Raw genomic sequence first — 21,680 nt, 5'->3', positions numbered from 1 at the left:
ATACTATACCATGCTATACTACACATACACGTGTGCACGCATGCGCACACACACAGTTACGTGCAGCACACTGGAGTAGTGTGACAGTAGCTTCTGGAGTTTGGAGTCAGCCATGCTTCACCCATGCGTGTTGCACGTATTCACCCCCAGGCTGAAGACCCCTCTGTGTGCACTTGCTGGTGGTCTCCGGCCGCTGGCACTGGAGCAGTGTGGGTGAATCCCAGTCTGCGCTCCCGGGACACCGCCTTGTCCACACGCTCCCGAGTGTTGGGCCAAGCACATTCTCTCAGGGCAGAGCAAAGGCGCGGTCCCGGGCTTTGCTGCTTCCAGCGCAAGCTGCTGCAAGGTTAGCGAACCATTTTCAGTTATTTATCCTAATTGGGCGCCCATGGCACTGGCATCCCCCCTCCCCCAGGCGTATCTGGGTGAGTGTGGGCTCTCATTCTCTTCTCCAGCCACCCACCATGCAGGCAGCAGGAAGCACCGCGGAGGTGGGAGGCCCAAGGCCAGCACTGACTGGGAAAGAGGATGAACGACCCAAGTAGAGACAGAGGGAGAATCCCTGGGAGCAGCTGAGGTGCACAGGTCTCTGTCCCGTGCCCAACATGACGCCTCCTCCACCTGGTGCCAAGTCTAAGTCCTTTGTCGTGAGACCTTTCCCTGAACTCCCAAGCCTAAGGCTTCGTGTTTTACTCCCAATTCCCAGCTCCAGATCTGCCTGAACTAAGCCATAACTCTACTTACATCCACTGTTGGTATCACGTGTTCTCCTGAGACTTAGAAGGTAAAGACGATGGAAGGTTTCGGGAACCAGGAGGATGACAAGCAGATGTGCACACTGCAGCCGCCAGGGGCCACTTTGTCTCTTCACGACTTCGCACGGGCATGGCCTTGAATGTGGGCTCAGCTGACACAGTCTCAGGGATTTCATGTGTCGTCTGCAGAACCTTCAGCTGTGCCTGACTCGGTGTCGGACTGATCACGGCACTGCTCTGTTGACCTTGGCATCTGACACCATTCTTTGTCCTCTTGGCTCCGGCAGGCTTCCAAATGATCATTTTTAACTTCTTAAAATAAATAAATAAATAAAAATTAAAATAAAATAAAATAAAACAAAAAATACCCAACCTCGTTGGTTGGTGCTTTGGTTGTATTCAGCTTGTGTGTTCAAGTTCAGAGCAGTGTCTAGTGAGTGGCGTTCACAACAGATGGCCCCGTGGCCGCCCTCCCTCAAGCCAACCCCCGGGTTCCCAGAGCAGGCTGTTGACTCTGCCAAGACATCTGTGCCTTTTGCAGTTTCTTCCCTGTGGCATTTGAGGGCGCAGTCACTGAAAAAGCAGCCCCCGGGGGAAGGTTCTTCAACATGTCTGTTCACATTCACTGCCTCTTGGAAAAGAAGAGCTTCTCTGGACCCCCACTGTCTTGACCACACCCAAGTCCTTGCTACGTCCTTGGGATGGCTGTGCAAAGTCACGAGCTTGTCTGACAGCCAGCGATGTTGTTTATCATGATAGAGTTTTGAGTGAGTCTGGGCACGGTGGCTCACGCCTGTAATCCCAGCACTTTGGGAGGTCAGGGATCTCTTGAGGCCAGGAGTTCGAGACCAGCCTGGCCAACACGGCGAAACCCTATCTCTACTAAAAATACAAAAAATTAGCCAGGTGTGGTAGTGGGCGCCTGTAATCCCAGCTACTTGGGAGGCCAAGGCAGGACAATCACCTGAACCCGGGAGGTGGAGGCTGCAGTGAGCCGAGATAACACCAGTGCACTCCAGTCTAGGTGACCGAGCGCAACTCTGTCTCAAAAAACAAAAGCAAAAACCTCAAAAACTGAAAAACAAAAAACTGATGTCTGGTAGATAGAATGACAAGCGTTCATCTGTATTTGTTTATCTTTTCGAAGAGTAGGGGACAAGGTCTAGTAAATCTATTTAGAAGCTGTGTATGAATGCGTCTACTTAATGGTTTCTCTTCCATTTCTTTAACAGAAGAACTTTTTCTGAGAGCCTATCATGTCCATGGAAAGCAGCTGAGTTAAATCCTGGAGGTGACTGTCCCCCTAGGAGATGCTGTGGATGGGGAAATAGTCCATATGCAGCTCAGGGACCTTGAAGCAGCCTCCGAGGAGGCATGGTCATGGGGCAGGCGACCCACACCAGCGAGTCCAGAAGGCCAACGTGTGCGCCGCTGCATGTCTCCAGAAACTTCAGGAAGCAGCCACTACGTCCGAGAGGTGAGAGTGATACCAAGAGTGCAGAAACAGGAGCAAGGGCTGGGGCTGGAAGGGAGCGTGGAAGACAGGAGAGCCAGGCCTGCGGGGGGAGCTTAGGCAAACAGCTGATCCCAGTGGAGCTTGGAGGGGAGGCTGGGTGCAGACGCAAAGGCTGATGGACAAACTAAAGGAAGCATCAGAGATTGTTGAGCAAGAAAGTGACCAAAAAAAGAAAAACAATCTGGCGATGCTGACTATCCCAAATGAATCTGCTTTTTCCAGGTTACTTTTCAACATGGTATGCAGAGTACCTTTATTTGGATAAATAAATATTACATATATTTATGGTGCATAACATTATGTTTTAAAATATGTATTGTTGAATTATGAAATCAAGCTAATAACATATGCACAACCTCACATACTTACCATTTTTGTGTGGTGAGAACACTTCAAGACTACTGTTAGCAATTTTCTTTCTTTTTGGCTTTTTTTGGTTTTGTTTTTTGAGACAGAGTCTCACTCTTGTCACCCAGGTTGGAGTACAGTGGTGCATTCTTGGCTCGCTGCAATCTCCGCCTCTTGGGATCAAGCGATTCTCCTGCCTCAGCCTCGCGAGTAGTTGAGATTACAGGCGCCCCTCACCATGCCTGGCTAATTTTTCTCTATTTTTAGTAGAGACAGGGTTTCACCATGTTGGCCAGGCTAGTCTCAAACTCCTGACCTCGGGTGATCCACCCGCCTTGGCCTCCCAAAGTGCTGGGATTATAGATGTGAGCCACCGTGCCCAACCTACTCTTAGCAATTTTCAATTATACTATCTACTGTTATTAGCCACGGCCACCAGAGCACACTTTCCCCATCCTTGTTTATCACCTGTCTAAAATGTAAGCTCCCAGGAGGGCAGGGGCCTGCCGTGCCTACAACCATGTCTGTCAAGTCGTAGGTGCTGAGTCAATATGTGCGGAATAATGGCTCGCTTCACACATCTCTCAAGACCAAAAAATGTTAAAAATGCCGAATACTGAAAAGGGAGATATTGAAAAGTAAGAGTGAGTTTCTCTCTATTGAAACTCATCTGCCTGCATTTATCTATTTTTTAAAAAGTCCTGACAGTGAGAAGGATGGTCTGGCTGGGGAGATCCTGGCCACAGCTGCACCAGGAGGAGTCAATTTGCAGTTGAAGGGAAGTGGGAAACCATCCTGTGGTGGGAATGGAAGTTCCTGGGGTGCTGGAAGAAACCGCGGTGCTGGCCTCTATTCGGGAACCACTAATTATTTTTTCCCCAAATAAAAGCTCCGTGAAGAATGGCCACTCAGCATGTCAAATTTAGTTTCAAACGCTGGTCATTCAGCACAGAACAAAACAGCCTTCAAAGATGCCTACCTACTGGAAACTCAGTGTATCATCTTAAATTTATTTATTGATTTTTTGTTTTTTTTGAGAGGAGAGGGTCTCACTGTTTTGCCCAGTCTGGAGTGCCGTGGCGCAATCTCAGCTCACTGCAGCTAAGACCTCCTGGGCTCAAGTGATCCTCCCACCTCAGCCTCCTGAGTATCTGGGACTACCAGTGCACCACCACACCTGACTGATTTTTGTATTTTTTGTAGAGATGGGGTCTTGCTATGTTGCCCAGGCTGGTCTCAAACTCCTGGGCTGAAGCGATCTGCCCACCTCGGCCTCCCATGGTCCTGGGATTACAGGCGTGATCTACCGCACCTGACCTCATCTTACATTTAAACTCTGAGGCAGTGTGTGTGTGCACATTTATATTGTGTGACATGTGCCACTGTCACTGACTTTATTTAGTTTTGAAACAGAGTTTCGCTCTGTTGCCCAGGCTGGAGTGCAGTGGCACCGTTTCGGCTCACTGTAACGTCCACCTCCCAGGTTCAAACAATTCTCCTGCCTCAGCCTCCCAAGTAGCTGGGATTACAGGCGCCTACCACCACACCAGGCTAATTTTAGTATCTTTAGTAGAGACTGGGTTTCACTATGTTGGCCAGGCTGGTCTCAAACCCCTGACCTCAGTTGATTCACAGCTTCTCCCTTCCCACCACACATAGGAATGCCGGGTGTGTCCTGTAAAGTAACAATCTTCCCAGTGTTTTTTTTTTTGAGACGGAGTCCCACTCTGTCGCCCAGGCTGGAGTGCAGTGGCACGATCTCGGCTCACTGCAATCCCCGCCCCCTGGGTTCCCGCCATTCTCCTGCCTCAGCCTCCCGAGTAGCTGGGACTACAGGCATCCGCCACCACACCCGGCTAATTTTTCGTACCTTTAGTAGAGATGTGGTTTCACCGTGTTAGCCAGGATGGTCTCAAACTCCTGGCCTCAAGCAATCTCCCCACCTCGGCCTCCCGAAGTGCTGGGATTACAGGCGTGAGCCACCCCTCCCCGCCGGCCCAATCTTCCCAGTATTAAGTGGGAAATGGTCTTGTGTACTTCAAATGCATAGCACAAGTTTTATAAGAAATTAAAGCAATGACAGTCTGACTGAGGATGACACTTTATACATTGAAAAATCCCACATTATGAAGCAAGTGACTACATTCAGGCATGCAATGCAGGGCCCAGCCCCTAGTGTCTGCTGGCGGCCCCGGGTCTCTCTCTACCTGCCCTAACCCTGTGTCTGCCCAGTGAGTGCCCTGCAGGGACCAGGTTTGCTGGCTCCGTCACCCTCTCCTTTCCAGGCAACGCTAGCCTTCGAGGTCCCCCACAGGAGACCAGAGGGGAGCCAGGGCCAGGAGACAATTCTGATAAGAGATGATGGTGGCTTGGACCAGGTGACAATGACATTGATGAGACAGGGTCATATTCAGGAGATGCTTGGAAGTGGCACCAGGCTCAGGTGATTCTCCCACCTCAGCCTCCCGGGTAGCTGGGACTGTAGTTGTCCACCACCACACTTTGTGAATATTTTGTATTTTTTGTAGCGACAGGGTCTCGTCATGTTGCCCAGGCTGGCCTTGAACTCCTGGGCTCAAATGACCCTCCTACCTTGGGCTCTCAAAGTGCTGGGATTACAGGTGTGAGCCATCACACCCAGCCTAATGCTTTGCTTACAATATCCTTGTAAGGATATTGTAAGTTACACACACATTTCAAAAAGCAGCGCCCAGTCTCCGGCTGTCTGCTTCAGAAGGATGAATCTATTTTAGAAACGTCCATGGCTGACAGAGGCTCCTAAGGCCAAGTTTCTTAGGCCCCCATTTTGAACTCCACTCTTCATTAACTCTTAATACAATTTTAATAAATACACTTGGCTGTTTTGGTTTTCTACATAGCAGATTATATGTGACAAACTAAGAGGTGGGGGACTCGGAGGGGGGAGCTGGGAGAATATGGGGCATGAATGGCCAAGTGAGCAGGGCCTGGTGCTACATGCAAAATGGCAGTTGGAGAGCAGCAGTCTGGTCGTCATCATTCATTTATTCATCAAATATTCATTAAGTAAGTGATACATACAGGCACTGTGCAAGCACAGCTGGCCAGCTAGGGAGAGAAAAACTGATTGAAGAGCACACACACGATCCCATAGGGATTAAAATACAACACAGTCAACAATACCAAAACACAGGTTTCGATATCCCCTACTTTAGAAGCTGAATCTCATGAGAGAGATTTCCTTCCAGTGGTTAAAGATTAAAAGTGTTGGCATTTAAATGAGTGTCAGTTATTTGGAAAGTTCTCATAACTAGGATATTTCATTGCCTAACCACACCATTTCAGGGTATTTTAGTTAATATGCAAATTGCTAACAGCTGTGAGAACAAACCCACCACTGCATCATCACAATAGACCGGGTTTTGCTGAGCTCTCTTAATTAAGAACTGCTGTGGAATTAAAAAAAAAAAGATTTTATATATATATATAAAATTTACATAAAATATTGTTGAAAATACTTATAGTCACAGAATTTATTATCTTGGAAAAAGAAATATTTTCAGAGCATCTAAATACAGAGCATCTCCATTCAAAGAAACTTTAAAAAAATTGTTGGCTGAGTGCGGTGGCTCACGCCTGTAATCATAGCACTTCGGGGGGGATCAAGGTGGGCGAATCACCTGAGGTCAGGAGTTCGAGACCAGCCTGGCCAACATGGTGAAACCCCCTCTCTATTAAAAATACAAAAATTAGCCAGATGTGGTGGTGGGCGCCTGTAATCCCAGCTACTTGGGAGGCGGAGGCAGGAGAATCGTTCGAACCTGGGAGGTGGAGGTTGTGGTGAGCTGAGATGGCGCCACTGCATTCCAGCCTGGGCAACAGAAGCAAAACTCCATCTCAGAAAAAAATGCTCATTTTGTTTGTTTCAGTATGGTTTTAATCTGTTTAGAATTTTAAATTGAACTACTGCCAGATAAATTAAGCTTCGTCTTCACCTCTTATTTCCTTTGATCTGATTTACCTTTTCTCAAAGGAAAAAGACAATTATATTTCTGCCATCAGTCATGATTTTTTTTCCCTGTGACTATATAATATCCTTTAAAAACCATGTCACCTCAAGGTCAAAGAAAACAAAAACAAACCAGTTAAAAAGTGGAGGAGGGAACGTAAGATGTAAAAATGTTATTTAGGTTAGAAACTACTCAGCAGAGCTAACTTTATAATCTGACACACCGTTCCGCACTGTGGAAATGACATGCAAGATGCCCTCCCCAAGTTTAGCCCCTTGGCTGTGGCCACTGAGGGCCTAGCTAGGGTCCCAGGCACCACACCACAGCGGCCAGACTCGCTGGGCCGGAGCTCGGGACTATCATAAAGAAAAAAGAAATAGAACTTACACATCAAAAAATAAAGAAATAGAAATAGAACTTACACAACAAAAGAGAAAATAGTCCCTCTACTGAAAGGTTTAATAGGAAGCGGGACATACCGTCTTCTTTCACACTGTGAGTGCACAGAAACGTCGGAGAGCATTCAGCAATCTGGAAACAGGTCACTCAGGAGGAGGGCACAGGGCGGGAAGGTGCAGCTAGGAAGCAGTTTATAGTGGGACTATATTCATCACTGATATCATTAAATAATTTTCAAAAGCAACACACACAATTCTATATAATTTTGTTTTCCAATGCATACATATGCATTTATACATGTATTTTCAAAAGTTTGGGTGGTATCACACCAGAAGATTAACAATTTTTAACTCTGGCTATAAGGATTATGGGTGATATTTGTATTCTTTTTATATTCTTTTGAACTATATTTTCTGAATATCTTATAATAAGCATGCATGCATATCTCTCTCTCTCTCTCTCTCTCTCTCTCTCTCTCTCTCTCTCTCCCTCTCTCCCTCTCCCTCTCCTCTCCCTCTCCCTCTCCCTCTCCCTCTCCCCCTCCCCCTCCCCCTCCCCCCTCCCCCTCCCCCCCCCCCCCCCCCCCCCCTCTTTGAGCCAGAGTCTTGCTGTAACCTGGAACTCCTGGGCTCAACCAGTCCTCCCATCTCCGCCTCCAAGTAGCTAAGGATTACAGGCGTGCATGACCATGTCCAGCTACTTTTTAAATTTTATTTTACTTTTTGTAGAGATGGGTCTCACCATGTTGCCCAGGCTGGTCTAGAACTCCTGATCTGAAGCAATCCTCCCACCTTGGTCTTCCAAAGTACTGGGATTACAGGTGTGAGCCACCACACCAGCCTCGGGCTTATAATTAGAAACTGATTCTATTTATCCAGAAAAAGTTTTAAAAGTCTGGTAAAAAATTAGAACATAGAAGTATTTTCTTTCAATGAAAAGAATCTTGTTTGAATTATTGTTAACATACTCATTATCTGCTTTTCACAGTTATTTAGATAAGAGTTTATTCCCTAAGAAACAAATATTGCAGACCAGGCACAGTGGCTCACACCTGTAATCCCAGCGCTTTGGGAGGCTCAGGCAGGCAGATAACTTGAGAACAGGAGTTGGAGACCAGCCTGGCCAACATGCAAAACCCCGTCTCTACTAAAAATACAAAAATTAGCTGGGAGTGGTGGAGGGCACCTGTAATCCCAGCTACTTACTCGGGAGGCTGAGTCATGAGAATCACTGAAACCCAGGGGAAGGAGGTTGCAGTGAGCTGAGATCACGCCACTGCACTCCAACTTGGGCAACAGAGTGAAACTGTGTCTCAAAAAAAAAAAAAAAGGAAAAGAAACATATATTGCAAAGATGAAAATTTGATTACTCAAAATCTGCCAAACGGAATTACTGATAACTAATGAAATCATATGTAGGAAGTTCCCAATTTATTTGTGGATTGTGTGTTTCTATTATGTGGTTATTTAAAACTTGAAACATCATGCCATAGGCATAATGCTTTAAATGTGCTTCTTAAGTTGTGCTTCTCAAAAGTCTATCTTACCCAAAATTTAGCTAAACTAGTGTGTTATTACAATAAAAGTAGTAAATAATATTTGCAATGAATAATAGTGAATAATATTTCCTTAATAGTGGCATAACCCAAATTCATTGGAGACCCTTGGCCTGTGATGAAATAAAGTTCCTCAAACCCCATTTCTACAGTGTAGGGAAGCCCACGCTGCTAGATTTCTGTGAATTCCTCTAGGCACATATTCTCTCACGGACTCAATATCAAAAGAATGTACTCACATTAACGCATTAATGAGGAATGTAGGTTTGACTCAAACTTCTTCAGGGGAAAGGAAGCAGGGCTTGTATTACTCAACTCAAAGATCCATTGTAGCTGGGCACTGTGGCTCACGCCTGAAATCCCAACACTTTGGGAGGCCGAGGCAGGCAGATCATTTGGAGTCAGGAGTTCGAGACCAGCCTGGCCAACATGGTGAAATCTGTCTCTACTAAAAATACAAAAATTAACCAGATGTGGTGGTGGGCGCCTGTAATCCCAGCTACGAGGGAGGCTGAGGCAGGAGAATTGCTTGAACCTGGGAGGCAGAGGCTGCAGTGAGCCAAGATTGTGCCATTGCACTGCAGCCTGGGCAACAGAGCAAGACTGTCTCAAATAATAATAATAATATAATAATAATAACAAATATCCATTGTAGATTTTAAACTTTTGTGCACCAAATGATACTATCAAGAAAGTAAAAAGACAAGCCACAGAATGGGAGAAATACTTGAAAATTATATATCTGATAAGATTCTATTATCCAGAAGGTAAAAATAATTCTTACAACTTAAAAATAAAAAGATAAATAACCCAATTAAAAAATGGGCATAGGACCAGGTACAGTGGCTCACGCCTGTAATCCCAGCACTTTGGGAGGTTGAGGCAGGCTGATCACGAGGTCAGGAGATTGAGACCATCCTGGCTAACATGGTGAAACCCCGTCTCTACTAAAAATACAAAAAAATTAGCCAGGCATGGTGGCGGGCACCTGTAGTCCCAGCTACTCGGGAGGCTGAGGCAGGAGAATGGCATTAACCCAGGAGGCGGAGCTTGCAGTGAGCTGAGATCCGGCCACTGCACTCCAGCCTGGGAGACAGAGCGAGATTCCATCTCAAAAAGAAATGGGCATAGGATATGAATAGACATTTCTCCAAAGAAGATATACAAATGGCCAATAAGCACATGCAAAGATGCTCAACATTCTTAGTCTTTACAAAGAAAATGCAAATCAAAATTACACTTTCCACCACAAAGAGATGCCACATCCCAGCAGGATGGCATGGCAAGGTATGGGGAAATTAGAGCCCTCAGGCATTGCTGGTAATAATGTCAAATGGTGCCGCCACTGTAGAAAAAGTTTGGCAGGTTTTCAAAAAGGGAAGCGTGGGGTGATCATGTGGCCCATCAATTCCGCTCCTGCCAGTGTAGCCGTGGTGATTGATTTTGTGTCAACATGTTTCACCACCAGATGTGTGGTCTGTGTAGGTGCTTCTGGATGAGACTCATGTTTGAATCAGTACACAAAGTAAAACGGGTTGGCTTCCCCACAGCCAGTGGGCCTCATTCAACCCACTGAAGGCCTGCAAGGAACACAAAAGGTGATGGCGAACCCCTGTAGTCCGTTACCCAGGAAGCTGAGGCAGGAGGGTCGCTTGAGCCCAGGAGTTCAAGGCTGCAGTGAGCTATGATTGCCCCAGCCTGGGTGACAGAGTGAGACCCTGTCTCCAAAAAACAAACAAAAAACAAACAAAACAAAAAAGAAAAATAAGAATCAGACTCAGACTGGAACTTACAGCACTGGCTCTCCTGGTTTTCAGCCCATGAACTTGGACTAGAACTTACAGCATTAGCTCTCCTGAGTCTCCAGTTTGCTGACTGAAGATCTCGGACTTCTCAGCCTCCATAATCACACAAGCCAATTCCTGATAGTAAATCGTGTGTGTCTACTGTACAGATGTGTATACACACGCACCTATATGTATGTGTGTATATATACAGTGTGTGTGTGTATCCTGTAAGTCCTGTTTTTGTTCTCTGGAGAACCCAGCCTAATACAGCATCTAAGACAAATGAAACCATACGTTCACATACGAACTTAGAAGTGTTCATAGCAGCCTTATTCATAATAGCTAAAAAGTAGGAACAACTCAAATGTCCGTCAACTGAAGAATGGATCAACAAATTATGGTGTATCCATAAATGGAATATTCTTTGGCAGGAAAGAGGAATAAAGTGCTGACATGTGCTACAACATGGATGGAAGTTGAAAATAAGCTCAATGAAAGAAGCCAGCCACAAAAAGCCACAGATTCCACAACTTCACATATTCCACAACCTCTTTTCTATGGATTGCTCAGAATAAGCAAATACATAGTGTGTCAGAGAGTAGATTTGTTGTTGGCAGGGGTTGGGGAGGGGAGAAGAGTTTTATAACAGCTTATAAAGTTTACCAGCTAGGCTGGGTGCGGTGGCTCATGCCTGTAATCCCAGCACTTTGGGAGGCCAAGCCCAGCAGATCACTTGAGGTCAGAAGTTTGAGACCAGGCTGGCCAACATGGTGAAACCCCGTCTCTACTAAAAATACAAAAATTAGCCGGACATGGTGGTGCACACCTGTAATCCCAGCTGCTCGGGAGGCTGAGGCAGGAGAATCGCTTGAACCCAGGAGGTGGAGGTTGCAGTGAGCTGAGATGGCGCCACTGCACTCCAGACTGGGCAACAGAGCGAGACTCCGTCTCAAAATAAATAAATACATAAAGTGTACCAGGTTAATGAGTCAGGAGTTTTGTTGTTGGTTTTTTTTTTTGAGATAAAAAATATAAAATTGATTGTGGTAATGGCTGCACAACTCTGAATGTACTAAAATAAACCACTGAGTTATGTATTTAAAAATGATAAATGTATGGTATGCAAATTGTAAAATTAAAAAGAGAGAAAAAGTGCACAGTTTAGACCCCAGATCATCCCCTTTCTCTTCTTAGAAATGCAGGAAGATGGACAGAGGGCTGGGGAAGTACAATGAAAGGCCAAATGGATGATCTGTTCTCTGTGGATCAGCTCCCCACCAACACTCTTACTCCTGAGGACTCATCCAACAATAATAAGAGAATGCTCTTGTTTTTGAAGATTTTTCTGAAAGCCATCCTGACAAATTAAGTAGAGTACGCTGAAGATAGACTTTGCTTTTAAGAATTGCGTATTCTGGAAGAGGCTCTTCAGTCCAATCTTCAGTTCTCTCCACAGAGTAAATGAAGTAAACTGCCGAAGGCCTGGAGCCCGAGCTGTTCCCACACGGGCTCCAGGACAGAGTCTCATGGGGTTGCCTCAACTAAATCTCTGATAACTGTTTCTTCTGTCTTTCTCCTAAAAATGGAATGCAGGCCGTCTATTCTAGGGAAATAAAGGATTCTGGTTACATGAATCCAGGAGCTTTTTTTTGAGACAGAGTGTTGCTCTGTCTCCCAGGCTGGAGTGCAATGGCGCCATCTCAGTTCACTGCAATCTCCGCCACCCAGGTTCAAGCTATTCTCCTGCCTCAGCCTCCCAAGTAACTGTGATGATAGGTGCCCACCACCACTTCCGGCTAATTTTTGTATTTTTAGTAGGGATGGGATTTCACCGTGTTGGCCAGTCTGGTCTTGAACTCCTGACCTCAGGTGATCCATCCACCTCGGCCTCCCAAAATGCTGGGATCCTAGGTGTGAGCCACCATGCCCAGCAGATAACTGACCTTTTATTTGACATTAACATCTAAGAAACAGCTTGTGTCCTCTTTAACCTCACTCATCCTCACGTATCTACTGGGCAGTTGGGTGCTTTTATTCTCTAAAATATGCACTCAGGGCCAGGTGTAGTGGCTCACACCTGTAATCCCAGCACTTTGGGAGGCCGAGGTGGGCAGATTGCTTGAGGCCAGGAGTTCGAGACCAGCCTGGCCAACATGGCAAAACCCTGTCTACTAAAAATACAAACTTAGCCAGGTGTGGTGGTGTGCGCCTGTAATCCCAGCTACTCAGGAGGCTGAGGCAAGAGAATCACTTGAACCTGGGAGGCAGAGGCTGCAGTGAGCTGAGATTTTGCCACTGCACTCGAGCCTGGGCGACAGAGTGAGACCCTATCTCAGGAAGAAAAAAAAAAACCAAAAACATATGCATTCAGGACAATTGAAATGAATATATTGTATAATAAGCCTGGGACCACCAAGAATGGTTTCCTGTCTTAGCCTCCTGAGTAGCTGGGATTATAGGTGCCTGCCACCATGTCCGGCTAATTTTTGTACTTTTAGTAGAAGTGGGCTTTTGCCATGTTGGCCAGGCTGGTCTCGAACTCCTGACCTCAGGTGATCTGCCTGCCTCAGCCTCCCAAAGTGCTGGAATTACAGGCGTGAGCCACCCCACCCAGCCCCTTTTAAAAAATTTTTAATTTTTATGGATACATAGTAGAGATATATATACACACACACATATATATATATGAGATACTCGAGGCATTTTGATATGAGAATACAATGTATAATAATAATATCAGGGTAAACGAGGTATCCTTTGAACATTTAAAAAATTTATTGTTGCTGTTGTTATTGAGTTGTAGGGGTTCTTCATATATTCTGGATGTTAGCCCTTTATCAGATAAATGATTTTTAAGTATTTTCTCCCATTCTGTAGGTTTCCTTTTCACTGTGTTGTTTTCTTTGCTGTGCAGAAATTTTTGACGTAGTCCCATTTGTCTATTTTATTGCCTGTGCCTTTGGTGTCATAGCCAAGAAAGCATTGCCCTTCTCCTAATGTTATGAAGTTTCTCCCCTGTTTTCTTTTAGTTTCATAGTTTCAGGTCTTAGGTTTAGGTCTTTAATTCATCTTGAATTAATTTTTGTATATGGTGTAGAATAAGGGCCCATTTTCATTCTTTCCTACATGGATATGCAATTTTCCCGGCACCATTTGTTGAAGAGCTATCCTTTCTTCATTGTGTAGTCTTGGCATCTTTGTTGAAGATCTTTGACAGTAAACATGAGGGTTTATTTCTGGGCTCTGTATTTTGTTCCATTGGTCTATATGTCTGTCTTTATGCCAATTCCATATTGTTTCAATTACTACAGCTTGTAATATGCCTTGTATTTTGTTCTGGGCTCTGTATTTTTTTCCACTGGTCTTTATGTCTGTCTTGATGCCAGTACCATATTGTTTCAATTACTCTAACTTTGTAATATGCTTTGAAATCAGGAAGTGTGAGGTCTTCAGCTTTGTTCTTTTTCAAGGTTGTTATTTGGAGTCCTTTTAGATTCAATATGAATTTAGGATTTTTTTTCTGTGTCTACAGAAAAAATGCCATTGAGATTTTGATACAGATTGCATTGAATCTGTAGACTGCTTTGGGTAGTATGGACATCTTACCAATACTAAGTCTTCCAGTCCATGAACATGAGATGTATTTCCATTTATTTGTGTCTTCTTTAATCTCTTTCAGCAATGTCTTATCATTTTCCTTATATAACTCTTTTGCCTCCTTGGTTTAGTTTATTACTATTTCTCTCTTTTTTTTTTTTTTTTGAGATGGAATCTCGCTCTGTCGCCAGGCTGGAGTGCAGTGGCACGATCTCGGACACTGCAACCTCCACCTCTCGGGTTCAAGTGGTTCTTTGCCTCAGCCTCCCAAATAGCTGGGACTACAGGTACGCGCCACCATGCCCAGCTAATTTTTGTATTTTTAGTAGAGACGGGTTTTCACCATGTTGGCCAGGATGGTGTCAATCTCTTGACCTCATGATCTGTCTCCCTTGGACTCCCAAAGTGCTGGGATTACAGGCGTGAGCCACCATGCCCAGTTTATTTTATTCTCTTCTATGCTGTTGTAAATGGGATGTTCTTTATTTATTTATTGGATTGTTCATTGTTTACGGAAACACAACTGATGCTGGAATGTTGATTTTGTATCCTGCAATTTTGCTGAATTCATTTATTCGTTTTAATATTTTGTGGAATTTTGAGGGTTTTTTTACATATAAGTTCATGTTCTCTGCTAACAGATAACATTTTACTTCTTTTCCAATCTGGATGGCTTTTTATTTCTTTTTCTTGAATATTTTTCTGGCTAGGACTTAAGAACTATGTTGAATAAAAGTGGTAAGAGTGGGCTTCCTTCACTCATTCCTGATCTTGCAAGAAAAGCATTCAGTTTTTCACCATTGAGCATGACTTTAGCTGTGTGAATTTCATATATAACCTTGACTACCTAGGTTGAAGTAATTTCCCTGGAGTCCTAGTTCGTTGAGTGTTTTGCATTGAAAGGGAGTTGAGTTTTGTCAAGTGCTTGTTCTGCATCAATTGACATAATCGTATGATTTTTGTCCTTTTTCTGTTAATGTGTTGTAGTGCATTGATTCATTTCCATATGTTGAACCATCCTCACATCCAGGGATGGATTCCTTTTGGTCATGGTGTATGATCCTGTTAATGTGCTGTTGAATTCGGGTTGCTAGTACAGGCACAGCTGGTTTTATTGCCCCTCACTTCATTGTGTTTCACAGCTGTTGTGCTTTTTCACAAATTGAAGGTTTGTGGCAACCCTGTGTCAAGCAAGTTCTGTTGCACCATTTTTTCAACACCATGTACTTACTTTGGGTCTCTGTGTCACATCTTGGTAATTCTCAAGATATTTCAAACTTTCTCATTATTATTATATGTTATGGTAATCTGCGATCAGTGATCTTTGATACTAATTGTAATTGGTCTGGAGCACCACAAATTTTACCCACATAAGATAAAGAACTTAACTGATAAATGTATGTGTTCTGACTGCACCACCAAGCAGCCATTTGTTCTCCCTTTTCTTTCCCTCTCCTTGGGCCTCCCTATTTCCTGAGATACAGCAATATTGAAATGAGGCCTATTAATAACCCTACAGTGGCCTTTATGTGTTCTAGTGAAAGGAAGAGTCACAAGTCTCTCACTTTGAATCAAAAGCTAGAAATGATTAAGCTTAGTGAGGTAGGCATTCAAAAGCTCAGATAGGCCCCAAACTAAGCCTCTTGTATCAAACAGCTAGCCAAGTTGAATGCAAAGAAAAAGTTTTTGAAGGAAATTAAAAGTGCTACTCTAGGCCGGGCGTGGTGGCGCATGCCTGTAATCCCAGCACTTTGGGAGGCCGAGGCGGGAGGATCACCTGAGGTCAGGATTTCAAGACCAGCCTGGCTAAAATGGCCGAACCCCATCTCTACTGAAAATACAAAAAAAATTAGCCGGGCCTGCAGTCCCAGCTACTCAGGAGACTGAGGTAGGAGAATCGATTGAACCTGGGAGGTGGAGGTTGCCATGAGCCAAGATTGTGGGCCGGGCGCGGTGGCTCAAGCCTGTAATCCCAGCACTTTGGGAGGCCGAGGCGGGCGGATCACGAGGTCAGGAGATCGAGACCATCCCGGCTAACCTGGTGAAACCCCGTCTCTACTAAAAAATACAAAAAACTAACCGGGCGACGTGGCGGGCGCCTGTAGTCCCAGCTACTCGGGAGGCTGAGGCAGGAGAATGGCGTAAACCCGGGAGACGGAGCTTGCAGTGAGCTGAGATCCGGCCACTGCACTCCAGCCTGGGCGACAGAGCGAGACTCCGTCTCAAAAAAAAAAAAAAAAAAAAAAAATACAAAAACTAGCCGGGCGAGGTGGCGGCGCCTGTAGTCCCAGCTACTCGGGAGGCTGAGGCAGGAGAATGGCGTAAACCCGGGAGGCGGAGCTTGCAGTGAGCTGAGATCTGGCCACTGCACTCCAGTACGGGCGACAGAGTGAGACTCCGCCTCAAAAAAAAAAAAAAAAAAAAAAAGATTGTGCCATTGCACTCCAGCCTGGGCAACAAAGTGAGACTCTGTTTCGAAAAAAAAAAAAAAAAGTGCTACTCCAGTAAACGCAAATGATAGAGAGCAAAACAGCCTCACTGCTGATATGGAGAGTTTAGTGGCCTGAATAGAAGAGCAAACCATCCACAGCATTCTCTGAAGCTAACGCCTACCCCAGAGCAAGGCTGTACCTCTTCTTCAATTCTGTGAAGGCTGAGAGAGGTAAGGAAGCTGCAGAAGAAAAGCTGGAAGCTAGCAGAGGTAGGTTCATGAGATTTAAGGAAAAAAAGCTGTTTTCATACCATAAACATGCAGGTAAAGCAGCAGCTACTGATACAGAAGCTGCAGCAAGTGATCCAGAAGATCCAGCTAATTGGTGAAGGCAGCTACACTAAACAAGATTTTCAATGCAGATGAAACCTTATTCTATTGGAAGAAGATGCCATCTAGGACTTTCGTAGCTAGAAAGCAGAAGTCAGTGCCTAGCTTCAAAGGACAGGCTGGCTTACTTGTTAGGGGCTAATGCAGCTGGTGACTTTAAGCTGAAGCCAGTATTTACCATTCCAAAAATGCCAGGGCCCTTAGAATTACGCAAATCTACTCTTCCGGTACTTTATCCATGGAACATCAAAGCCTGGATGGCAGCACATTTGTGGACAGCATGGCTCACTGAATATTTTAATCCCACTGTTGAGACCTACCGCTCAGAAAAAAAGATTCCTTTCAAAATACTACCAGTCATTAACAATACACCTGGTCCCAAGGGCTCTGATGGAGATGTACAAGTTTTTTTTTTTTTTTTTTTTTTTTTTTTTTTTGAGGCGGAGTCTCGCTCTGTCGCCCGGACTGGAGTGCAGTGGCCGGATCTCAGCTCACTGCAAGCTCCGCCTCCCAGGTTCCCGCCATTCTCCTGCCTCAGCCTCCTGAGTAGCTGGGACTACAGGCGCCGCCACCTCGCCCGGCTAGTTTTTTTGTATTTTTAGTAGAGATGGGGTTTCACCATGGTCTCGATCTCCTGACCTCGTGATCCGCCCATCTCGGCCTCCCAAAGTGCTGGGATTACAGGCTTGAGCCACCGCGCCCGGCCACAAGGAGATTAATGTTGTTTTCATGCCTACTAATATAACATCCATTCTGCAGCCCAGGGATCAAGGAGTAATTTCAGCTTTCAAGTCTTCTTATTTCAGACATATATTTCCTAAGGCTATAGCTGCCATAAACAGTGATTCCTCTGATGGATCTGAGCAAAGTAAATTGAAAACTTTCTGAAAAGGATTCCCCATTCTAGATGACACTAAGTATATTTTGATTCATGGGAGGAGGTCAAAATATCAACATTAAGATAAGTCAATTCCAACCTTCATGGATGACTTTGAGCAGTTCAAGACTTCGGTAAAAGAAGTAACTGCAAGATGTGATGGAAATAGCAGAAGAATTAATTTAGAAGTGGACCCTAAAGATGTGAATAAGTTGCTGCAATCTCATGATAAAACTTGAAGAGATCAGGAGTGGCTTCTTATGGATGCGCAAAGAAAGTGGTTTCTTGAGATGGAATCTACTCCTGGTGAAGATGCTGTGTACATTGTTGAAATGACAACAAAGGATTTGGGATATTCCATAAACTTAGTTGACAAAGCAGCAGCAGGGTTTCAGAGGATTGAAAAACTTCGATTTTGAAAGAACATAGGTATTTACTTTGTGGTTATCCGTGAGACATCTTATACTTGTAACTATCTATTTTAAGCTGATAACAACTTAACCTCAGTCATATACAAAAACCACTTTTACAACTCTACTTTTAAATAATTGATGTAGGGCCAGGTGCAGTGGCTCATGCCTGTAACCCCAGCACATTTGGAGGCCAAGGTGGGAGGATGGCTTGAGCTCAGGAGTTCAAAACCAGCCCGGGCAACATAGCAAGACCTCATCTTAAAAAATTATTTTTACAATTTTTATTTCAATAGTGTTTGGGGTACACGTGGTTTTCGGTTACATGGATAAGTTCTTCAGTGGTGATTTCTGAGATTTTAGTGTACCCATCACCCGAGCAGTGTATGTTATAACCAACATGTATTTTATTCCTCACCCGCCTCTAAACCTCCCTGGCTAAGTCCTCAAAGTCCATTATATCATTTTTTTTTTTTTTTTTTTTTTTGCCTGAGACAGTCTTGTTTTGTTGCCTAGACTGGAGTGCAGTGGCACAATCTTGGCTCACTGCAACCTCCACCTCCTGGGTTCAAGTGATTCTTGTGCCTCACCCTCCCTAGCAGGCGGGACTACCAGCACATGCTGCCACATCCAGTTAATTTATATATATATATATATATATATATATATATATATTTTTTTTTTTTGTAGAGATGGGGGTTTCACCATGTTGGCCAGGCTGATCTCAAACTCTTGGCCTCAAGTGATTCGCCCACCTTGACATCCGAAAGTACTGGGATTACAGATGTGAGCCACCGTGCCCGGCCTGCTAAAGTTCGTTATACCATTCTTATGCCTTTGAGCCCTCATAGCTTAGCTCCCACTTACAAGTGAGAGGTACAATATTTGGTTTTCCATTTCTGAGTCACTTTGCTTAGAATAATGGCCTCCGGTTCCATCCAAGTTGCTGCAAAAGACATTATTTCATTCCTTTTTTGGCCGGGCGCGGTGGCTCAAGTCTGTAATCCCAGCACTTTGGGAGGCCGAGACGGGCGGATCACGAGGTCAGGAGATCGAGACCATCCTGGCTAACACGGCGAAACCCCGTCTCTACTAAAAAAATACAAAAAACTAGCCGGGCGAGGTGGCGGCGCCTGTAGTCCCAGCTACTCCGGAGGCTGAGGCAGGAGAATGGCGTGAACCCGGGAGGCGGAGCTTGCAGTGAGCTGAGAACTGGCCACTGCACTCCAGCCTGGGTGACAGAGCGAGACTCCGTCTCAAAAAAAAAAAAAAAAAAAAAAAAAAAAAAAAAAGAATAATGGCCTCCGGTTCCATCCAAGTTGCTGCAAAAGACATTATTTCATTCCTTTTTTATGGCTGAAGAGTAGTATTCCATGATGAATATACCACATTTTCTTTATCCACTAGGTTGATGGGCACTTAGGTTGGTTCTGTATCTTTGCAACTGTGAATTGTGCTACTATAAACATGTGTGTACATGTGTCTTTTTCATATAATGACTTATTTGCCTTTGGGTAGATACCCAGTAGTGGGATTGCTGGATCAGATGGTGTTCTACTTTTTGTTCTTTAAGTAACCTCTGCACTGTTTCCCCTAGTGGTTGTACTAATTTACATTCTCACCAGCAGTGCAGAAGTGTTCCCGTTTCACCACATCCATGCCAACGTCTATTGTTTTTTTTTTACTTTTTAATTATGATCATTCTTGTAGGAGTAAGGTGATTCTCATTGCGGTTTTAGTGAACATTTCCCTCATGATTAGTGATGCTGAGCATTTTTTCATGTTTGTTGGCTGCTTGTATATTTTCTTTTAAGATTGTCTATTTATGTTCTTTGCCACTTTGTGATGGGATTATTTTTTCTAGCTCATTTGAGTTCCTTATAGATTCTGGGTATTACTCCTTTGTCAGATGCATAGTTGCGAATTTCTGTCACTCTGTGGGTTGTCTGCTCGTTGTTTGTTTTGCAAAAGCTAAAAAAAAACTATTGATGTCACAAGTTACACCTTTACATAGTGTGTATCCATTAAGATATTTTAACATATTTTTACAGCTATAGTTTTTGTTTTGATTTTTAGAGATGGGGCTTCACTTTGTTGCCCAGAGGCTGTTCTTAAACTCCTGGCTTCAAGTTATCTTCCCCGAGTGCTGGGATGACATGTGTGGGTCACCGTGCCTGGCCAGTTAGTTATTTTTATGCTTTGTCTTGTAAGTTCTGTACCAGAATTAAAAGTGCACTACCATTATAGTCCTGAAGGATTCTGCATTTGTCTGTATTTACTTTGCCAGTGAGCTTCATATTTTCTTTTTCTTTTTGAGACAGAGTCTCACTCTGTTGCCCGGGCTAGAGTGCAGTGACACGATCTCGGCTCACTGCAGCCTCTGCCTTCTGGGTTCGAGCAATTCTGCCTCAGCCTCCTGAATAGCTGGGATTACAGGTGTGCGCCACCACGCCTGGTTAATTTTTTTTTTTTTTTTGTATTTTTAGTAGAGATGGGGTTTCACCATATTGGTGAGGCTGGTCTTGAACTCCTGACCTCAGGTGATCCTCCCGCCTCAGCCTCCCAAAGTGCTGGGATTACAGGTGTGAGTCACTGCACTCGGCCACTCCCAGTCTTTGGATACTGGCTTTGTACCGGGGAGACCTTCAGCAACTAGCCCAGGTAGAGATTCTGGAACCTCGTAAACGTTTTTCCAAGTTCAACTTTTTAGGATTGTGTTATTTTCCAGCTAAAGAGTGTTGGTTTTTCATCTTGTAATCTCTTGCTCCCTCTGGTGTCTGTCTTCAGAATTGCACGTTCTCTGGTGCTGCAGCTGCAAGTCACCCCTTTGTTCTCAGTGGCTCTCTGGCAAAGCATGACAGCTTCCTATAAGCACCCCGAGTTAGATGAGATGGGCAGCACTACAAAAAGCTGGAATGCTGGCGTGTAAGTTCCATTTCTCCTGGGAGAGAAAATGCAAATTGAGTGATTTTTCTTGATGGTGTCCAGCCACCCTGGACTGTCTGTGGTACTACAGGCTCTGGTGGCACGGCAAGCTATCCTCCACTCTCATGTGCTTTTAGCAGACCCCAGGCATCCAAAGGATGCCAGTTCTGTCGCTATTCTAAGTCAGACAAGATGAAAGAGCCAGAATCTTGGTCACATGCTCCAACCTTCTCCACCTCTCTCCCCCGACCCCGAGTCTGTCTCCAACCCTGGGAAAAGCCAGGAGCCGGCGTACTCTCGCCATCATGCTGGGCTGTCATCCTGGGTGGGGTAGAGTGAAATGACTCTTCCTACTCATTTCAACGTGGCTGTTCTTAATTTTGCACTCACCAGGTGGGGATAGTGCAACTCAACTGGTTTCTGGTATCTTGGTCTATAAATTGATGTCTCTGTGGGGTAATGAGGACTGGTACTTCCTATTTTGCCATCTTGCTGATTTCATATTTTAACCAAAATGGAAACAGATAAAGGTCACAGAATCCAGAATGATTTACATAACAAAAGGAAACCTTCACGGAGTGCTGGGTAGTGCTTGTGCTACAGATGAGAAAGCCAAGGCACAGAGGTCAGTGAAATCGTACGTCCCAAAGATTAGGGGTGAATAGTGACTGGTATGCAGCAGGCACTCGAAAATGAAAACC

General features: G+C 44.6%; 1 protein-coding gene across 7 annotated transcripts in view; it reads left to right on the top strand.

The window, feature by feature from the left end:
- Positions 1–21,680, top strand: part of LOC117064178 — a 58,856-nt gene that overhangs the window by 30,165 nt on the left and 7,011 nt on the right. For 5 of the 7 annotated variants that reach the window (XR_004429308.1, XR_004429305.1, XR_004429306.1 and 2 more), the window contains 3 exons: positions 1,988–2,232; positions 20,842–20,979; positions 21,504–21,604. Coding sequence is in view for 1 of the 7 variants with exons in the window: in XM_033178400.1 (XP_033034291.1) it covers positions 2,092–2,232; positions 21,504–21,604 (242 nt within the window). In the remaining 6 variants the exon portion in view is untranslated. The remainder of the gene's footprint in view (positions 1–1,987; positions 2,233–20,841; positions 20,980–21,503; positions 21,605–21,680) is intronic. The other 2 variants (XR_004429309.1, XM_033178400.1) reach the window with 1 other exon arrangement.

Source organism: Trachypithecus francoisi, unplaced genomic scaffold, assembly GCF_009764315.1.
Source record: "Trachypithecus francoisi isolate TF-2019V2 unplaced genomic scaffold, Tfra_2.0 Lachesis_group19, whole genome shotgun sequence".
Classification (NCBI taxonomy): Eukaryota; Metazoa; Chordata; class Mammalia; order Primates; family Cercopithecidae; genus Trachypithecus; species Trachypithecus francoisi.
The sequence above is the reverse complement of the archived record's forward strand: the minus strand, read 5'-3'. Positions and strand labels throughout refer to the sequence as shown.